This window comes from Ruditapes philippinarum, unplaced genomic scaffold, assembly GCF_026571515.1.
Source record: "Ruditapes philippinarum isolate M1 unplaced genomic scaffold, ASM2657151v2 ctg241_1_1_1_1, whole genome shotgun sequence".
In the NCBI taxonomy this organism is placed as follows: domain Eukaryota; kingdom Metazoa; phylum Mollusca; class Bivalvia; order Venerida; family Veneridae; genus Ruditapes; species Ruditapes philippinarum.
This window is the reverse complement of record NW_026856878.1, coordinates 247,835-256,131: the sequence shown is the minus strand read 5'-3', so window position 1 is coordinate 256,131 and position 8,297 is coordinate 247,835. Positions and strand designations below refer to the sequence as shown.

General features: G+C 31.0%; 1 protein-coding gene across 1 annotated transcript; it reads right to left on the bottom strand.

The window, feature by feature from the left end:
- Nucleotides 1–289: 289 nt before the first annotated feature.
- LOC132747984 (sulfate transporter-like) lies at nucleotides 290–1,280 on the bottom strand. The gene is made up of 2 exons (XM_060737520.1): nucleotides 1,143–1,280; nucleotides 290–729 (listed from the first exon to the last, which is right to left on the bottom strand). The coding sequence occupies exons 1-2, from the start codon at nucleotides 1,159–1,161 to the stop codon at nucleotides 290–292; spliced, it is 459 nt and encodes a 152-aa protein (XP_060593503.1). The 5' UTR covers nucleotides 1,162–1,280.
- Between the last annotated feature and the right edge of the window lie 7,017 nt (nucleotides 1,281–8,297).

The following is an 8,297-nucleotide window of genomic DNA, read 5'->3' as shown; positions in this document are numbered from 1 at the left end:
TTATTGTTTTATTAATAAGTATATGACAAAAACATATTTCTCGTACTTTTTAATTTCACATGTTTAACAACTACTCAAATGCTGCGCAAACAAAAGTAATTCAAATTTATACTCATCATTGCCCAACTATGAACTATTCTAGTAAAGTAATGATATTTTAATCAAGAAATATGTCATATTAAGAACAAAATGCAATAATTCTCTTTTTATGCACATGCATAATTAACAGTCTACGATGTTCGATTATTGAATACGAGTCTTATATATTTTTAGATTGGGAAAATCCAATTCAGCCAGTGAATATAAAACTTAAGCTAGTGAATATGATTTTATAATTTGTTCTCTTGACTGCTGTTTTGACCAACGACACTGCAGCTACATGTATTATTAGATCATATAATAAAACAAAATAAAGATACCAACCTTGTGGTATATGCATGATCCCAATGGTCAGCCCCGCCACAATATCTCCTGGTAACGACTCTCGTATTTGATAATTCTTCATTATAGTGATGAACGGAAATATAGAATATATAAATCCCTTTATACATGTCCGTGAGCAATGGCATTTTGACACTTTATTTGTTACAATTTGTTTGAACTTCAGCGGTGGATGACTTTGAAACTCATAATTCTCATCAAACTGTTTCTGAGACATGGAAGAAAGATGGTTATGTTGAACCAAAGTCTCAGACTGTACGAGTAACCTATCACCTTCATATTGTCCTCCTGAAGTAAAAATAGAAAAGGAATTTTTATTTTGCAGCTTTTGTATGGTGTTTAAATGTACAGTCATACAAAATAAAAGAAATCTTTGTGTACATGTTATGATGTATCAAATTAATTTCAAGGACTCTGAAAAAGAAATTGATCAACATGCTTCACCTTTACTGAGAGATTTATAAGTTTAATTGTTTGCTTATTTTGTTTTTTGTCTGTTACAAATGCAACTTTTAAAATAACAAATAAGTGAGTAGTGACAGTGATAAGGAAAAAAACCAACATACCTTGATCATTTGATGCCATTCCTAATGCAAAACTTAAGAAAGCCCCCTATGGAAAAAACCAACTACCTTGATCATTTGATGCCATTCTTAATGTAAAACTTAAGAAAGCCCCCTATGGGAAAAAAACCAACATACCTTGATCATTTGATGCCATTCCTAATGCAAAACTTAAGAAAGCCCCCTATAGTAAATGCTTTCTGTGTATACACTTGGTCTCCACACTTGTTTTTGTCAATATAATCTTCTTATAAATGCAGTGAGCAGATTTCAGTAATTGTCTGGAATTGAAAACAATAAAGAATTAAAGAATTAATTAACAGAATCAATAAAACACCTTCAGCAATGAGATGTCAACAGACATTAAAACTTTGAAAATGATCTGTACCAGTATATAATAAGTGACTAGTCCATGCAGCTTGACCATATTGTTATGAAGCAATAATTTCACCCCATGTTTTATATTACATAACATTTATTTCAACTGTGTTTTTGTAATACTGAGATTTCAAACTCTGGAAGTATGCTTTTTTAATAAAGATAATTCCCTCAAATTAACCCTTAAGACATAGATCTATTTTGAAAATAACTGTTTTGATTTGACACCTACTGTCCTAGGATGATAATTTGGTCTTAACGGTACATGGAAAAGTCCAAAAACGGGGTTATCTGGATTATTATCCGATATCGTAAAAGTAAACTTTTACATATACTATATAGCATTATTCTTACAGTATCAATTGTATATTACCTTTATGGCTCTGCCGGTAGATCGAAGTTAGTGTAACTTTTAATATTTTGAACTCATAGGTTCGAACCCAACGTAGTGCCATTTTATAACCACAGTTTTTTCTTCTTGCTCTGTTTTTATCTTTATTATTTATTTATTTTTCGTTTTCCTTTTTGATTTCTTCTTATAATGTATATTTTATAGTATATATTTTTTATTTCTATTATATTTTCTTTTTGTATTTCTTGATCGCAGAGTTATAAAATATTCGATCTCATATTCATGTATCTGTATATTTTTCTTTAACAATTGACTGTTCTGCGGTAAAAAAAATGTGTCATACCATTAGTCGAACTTCTGCCTGTACGGGTAAAACACATTACTGACACGGTTGCTCTACCTACTGCGCTAACAAGACATATGATAACATGTAGTTTAATTTTCATTTTTATAGGTTGTGGCATTGATCTGCCTAACCTATTTTTTGCATTGTTATTGGTCTTTGTTATGTAAACAAAGGCTCAAGTTATCATCCTAGGACAGTAAGCTGACAGTTGTAGGAAAAATATAAATCTGATTTTCCTGTCTTTTGTTGATTTTAATGATAATTTCCTTATCAACCTTAAAGAATAAAAGAGTAATTATAGTCAAAATCACACTATCATTTCCAGCTTATCTTTGCTTAAGTGTTATAATTATTTTATTTCTTTTGTTAGATCTTAGGTGATTAAAATCTCATCCCTTCAGGACCAAATATTGGCAGGACCAACCTGTATATAAGAAAAAAAAAACAAGCTATGCAGTCATTTTTCATAATTTTTTTCTTGGCAGGACCAACCTGTATATAAGGAAAAAAAACAAGCTATGCAGTCATTTTTCATAATGGAAGTGGCTAGCCGTACGGGCCTGTACGGCTAGCCAAAAGTTCTAGCCGTACGTGAGTCACGTACGACTAGCCAGGACTCACTGTATTGTCTAGCCGTACGGCACTTTTCAAAATTATATGGAAGTCGAACATGCATATGTTATTTTATGCCTTATGATTATGGTTTGTTGTTTTATTTGTATGAAAGGTGAACTTTTGTTAATCAAGCACAATCATGGATCGAATAAATAATGATCGGAGTGGATAAAAAGAACATTGAAAAAAAACAACAAAAAATAAAACACGGTGAATTGCAAAATAGATTCTAATTGTATAATTTTCAAATAAAGTAGATAAATATCGAACATAAAAGCACAATCAATTAATTAGCCTTAATTAAAGCCTACCCAGGGACTGACAATAGAATTTTAAAATGCGTTTCACGAAACATGCAAACTTTCCTTATGTTAACAAACTTCTATACCGTCCGTTGACGCAATTTCAGAGCCCAACAACAATAATTTTCGGGTTTTTTTGTTTCATTTTAAAGGTGTCGAAAATTAAACTTGATGAAACAAAAAAGGATTATCAAAATTTGTAAACTATTTCAATTGATGTTATTTAACTGCGACCAAATGCGTATTTTTCTCAACGTCTTTCAAGAGATGACAAAGATCGATGTTCGTTCTTTTTTTTACTGTAGCAAACCAGGCGATTAATCTCTACAAAGTAAACATACGAAGACAATTGCTGTTTCTTGGTTAAAATCCTCGCTTAAAGTCATAAAATAACATATGCATTTTCGACTTCCATATAATTTTGAAAAGTGCCGTACAGCTAGCCAATATAGTGTGTCCTGGCTAGTCGTACGTGACTCACGTACGGCTAGAACTTTTGGCTAGCCGTACGGGCCCGTACGGCTAGTCACTTCCTTTCATAATTTTTTTTTATAGCCTATTCATTAAATAAAACAATTATGACTAGTCAATAATTGTTTTATTTTATGAATAGGCTATAAGAATTTAAAAAAATCACAGATATTACAATCTTATACATGTACAATCTTTGGCTTTGCCTGTTTCGTTGAAGCCCGGGAAAAGACGCATGTGTACAGCCTGCAACAAGTACACAAATGTTGCGCATATAAAAGTAGTTCAAGTTTATGCTGACATTATTGCAGTGTACCTTTTAACTATAACAGTTAAGTACAAATGTAATGATATTTACATCAAGAAATATACCATAAAGAACAAAACGCAACGATTATCTGTTTTTGATTAGCACGCGTAATTAACAGTCTCATTGAATACAGTCTCAATCTATTTTTAGACTGGGAAAATCCAAATTTTTATTCAGCCAGTGAATATGATTAAAAAAAACAGTGAATATGATTCTATATGACTACTGTTTGGACCAATGAGATTGCAGCTATATTTAGATCATGTAATAAAACATAATATTGACGAAACCACTTTCACACGTCTAAGTTTGCTGAACCGGTAGTTCTAATTATCGATCAGTTGGACACTCACGGTTGGACTAGCAAACACATAATTTGGATTAGAATAAGTGATTTATCGATAAATACATTCATTTCAATAAGATTTTTAAGCAAAATTTACACAATATGTATTAGTTATAGCTGAATTTGTCAAAAGCAATATTCAAATAAGTAAAATAATTAGAAATCATGGCAAATTACAATACCATTCCATGTCCAGTGGCCGTCGTACTAATAGTGTTACATAAAAAAGGGGAGGTAACTCTTAGAGTGTAAAGAAGTATCAGTGTTAGTTTTAAATGAGTAATCACGTCACTTATCTTGAATGAAAAATTGAATTAATTTATCAGTATGAACAGGTAATATAAACTGACCAAGAAAGAAAATATTATGAAATTGCACGAAATCAATTACAATATTGTACTGTATATCACGGATTTATAATACATAAATCCAGAGACATAGATAACATCTATGTCTCTGATAAATCCGTGTGTGTGTATATAGTTAGTAAATGGGTGTTTCATTTTGATGATTAACGAAAGTTTATTTTATGATGTTTTTTTTTTTTGCCATTATTATATGACAAATGTGCCGAAAGAAAAATATCTATACTGTATATTTTTCTTTAGAGCAAATGGCGAAGACTTAGCCTATGTACGTATGTGATGAAATCATTGCTAAAGTGCTTAGAATAGCCACGAACTTTAATTCGTACTTTTTTTGAGTTCCGTAGAATAGCATGCTATAGGGAACGTAGGGAAAATAGCCGAGGCATTTGTAAGTAGGCATACGGTCATCATTATTTCTTGAAAATGTGTTCGTTTAGACTGCCCATAGATTCACGGATTTATATTGTAATATAAATCCGTGATATATTATAAAAGAAATATTCTAATGGTAGCTGTGATCCCTTCGTGAAATAAGCAAAACCCTAATTTGCACGCCAAATTATCAATACCCTTTCCCACCCAAACTAGAAAAATACTATTACAATGTATTTCGGATCAATATTAACTCTGTACATGCATTAAACAAAAAAAAAGTTTTACTTTTTTATCAAACATTTATAAGAACACTACGGGAGCGGCCTGGTGAAAGCTACTACTTTACTTTACTATAAGCAAACTACACGTACGTAATACCTAATCAGGATATACAAGTAACTCCTGATTATGAGCTATGAAACTCTAATTGGGATAAGATAATCCTAATAAATTGCTTAAAATTGCTTAAACTTAGGAGTTGCGGCGAGAGTTGTTTAAGAAGATTTTAAAGCTTTCTGTCAATCCATACGTGTAAAATTAATTCATATGTTATTTAATATGTAAATAAAGAAAAAAAATGAAATATTGTTTAAACTACTAAGTAGTTGCTATCTTATTGTAATACTACAATCTTATTGGACAAAAAATTTTCAAACACTAATTACTAATCAGCATTTTCTTACTCCTTATTTTAGACGAACAATAACTTGATATTTGGCCCCGGAACGCTTCCATAGTACTAATACGGATAAACTCAATTGTCTTATAAATAGCCGATTTTTTTTGTAAACTCGTATATACATTTCATTTAAATATCGGGGAATCTGTTGTTGACCTAGTTACACATTTAATCTTAAAAGTTAAAAGGAAAAAGAACTGTAATACGTGATAACTTCCTGATAGGCAATCTGGCAAGGTCATGTATGAATAATATGGGTCAAATTAGTTCATTGTTGCAAAGTCATCAGAATGCAAATATATACTTTTACAGTGGAACTTGTTCAATAAGCCCACTTTTGCATAAATACTACATAACCTCAGGCTAAAATTTTAGGTCCCCTTTTACATGAACCGACTGAGGCTGTGGGAACACCTCGGCGATTAATCATGACGGAAGAGCCGCCATTAAAGTTAGATAGGACCGAGAAGATAATTAAAATCAGAAGATGTTAATTGTATATATTTGAGATCCTATTTGAGATCCAATTGTATATATTTGAGATCCAATTGTATATATTTTGAGATCCAATATATTTGAGATCCAATGGTATATATTTGAGATCCAATTTTATATATTTTTGATCCTATTTGAGATCCAATTGTATATATTTGAGATCCAATTGTATATATTTGAGATCCTATTTGAGATCCAATTGTATATATTTGATATCCAATTGTATATATTTTGAGATCCAATATATATATGAGATCCAATGGTATATATTTGAGATCCAATTTTATATATTTTTGATCCAATTGTATATATTTGAGATCCAATTGTATATATTTGAGATCCAATTGTATATATTTGAGATTCAATTGTATATATTTGAGATCCAATTGTATATATTTGAGATCCAAACTTTCGGTTGAAATATATGTCTTACAATCATTATCAATTTTAAAGGCCCATTATGCCCCAGAAATGCTTTTATTTTAATTTTTCCAAAAGCTTTTTAATTTTGGTTACTTTCATAGTATCCAAAATTTACTTATTAGCCGATTATCTGAACCATCTTTTTTCATCTGTTGCTTTGTGCCAATAAGTACATTTATAGTGAATTAGTATTTTGTATGGAAGTTAAAATACTACTTTGTTTACATTTTGCTACGTTTATGACACATTACAGGTATTTCACATTTTTTTGCTACTTTCTTCAGGTGACAAGCATCTAACATTCTTTTAACCATTATTTAAACATTATAAAATTCACCATTGCCCTTTCTAAAGAAGTAAGAAATTATTTGTTTCTGAGGCATAATGCACCTTTAATGTCCACTGGTGTATAATTATAACCAAATAAAACATGTACACCCATTCTGTCCATTCTTACTATTGTGTTCGGAGTCCTTGTTAAGGGATTGCCTGCATGAGTAGCCAGTTTTCAGTCTAGAGTCCGGGGACTGGCTTTTGTTTACACGTTTGAGTATATATTTGATATATTAATTGTTAATTTTTATTCCTATTATTTCCTTTAGCAAAACAATTTGTTAGCATGCTTATGACTAGCATATGATACATTTATTTATCTTCCTGTTACATTGTTCAATTTCTTTTTGGTGTTTATTAACAATAAAGATAAAATCATAATGGAGCCATGACGCTTTTCTTTAACTAGATCATATTCTTCCTTAATCTTGACTACGTATTTATATCATCTCTTTGAAGCCTTTTGCAAAGTCGGCGCTTTTAAACTTTCTGTATGAAATATCATTTTTTTAATCATTTTGAATATCAGAGAGAAAAAAATCACAAGAGGTTCATAATGCCCCTTATCCGCTCACCTGAGTCTATTTGCTTCAGTTTTTTAAAAACATAAAATGCATTCTTAAGAAAATTGAGAAATCAAATGTAAGTAATGACTTATTAAGGGATTGCATGATTTTGCACGAAACTGACATTATGACCTAGTTTTAACCCAAGGAAACCGAACTTTAACCTTGCCAAAACTATAAATGAGACATACATTTGAAAATAGAGTTTGATGAACAATAAAGAAAACTGTGACACTTGCTTTCTTTTTACATGCCTTTATTTCTCAAAATAGACTCATGTTCTAGCTTTACCAATATGAAAACCCATTTTTGACAGAGTTTGTGCAAATCAAATCAATATTATGGCATTAAGTGACATAGTTCTTGACACATTGCGACCTATATTTATTAATCTATGTAAAACATTCTGTAAAAGTTCGATGAACATCAAGTCATTACTATGACTACCAGAAAGTTAACAAGGTGTTTCTTTGATTTGACCTGATGACCTATATTTTTGGCAAAAAATGACCCATCTTTTGAGATATCACATAAATATTTTGACTAGCTTTGATGAAGATCATCGAAATTGAGAGTAATCAATGCATGTTTTCTTTGATTTGACATGGTAACCTGCCCAAAATAAGCCCTTGTCCAAAGTCATCTGAGATGTCATTGAAATCAACATTCTGACAAAAAATTATGAACTGTGACCTACAGAATATTTACAAGGTTTTTCTTTGATTTTAATTAGTGACCTAGTTTTTTTACCCAAGATGAGCAACACCCGGAGAATTGTTAATCAATATACTGACAAAATTTGATAAAGATCCAATCAATACAGTGACCTCTAAAGTATAGCGAACGACGAGCTTTGGGCGATTCCGGACCGTCTGACCTCTGCTAATAGGTCATTTAAGCTTTAGCTCACATGAACTAACGACCAAAATAAAGG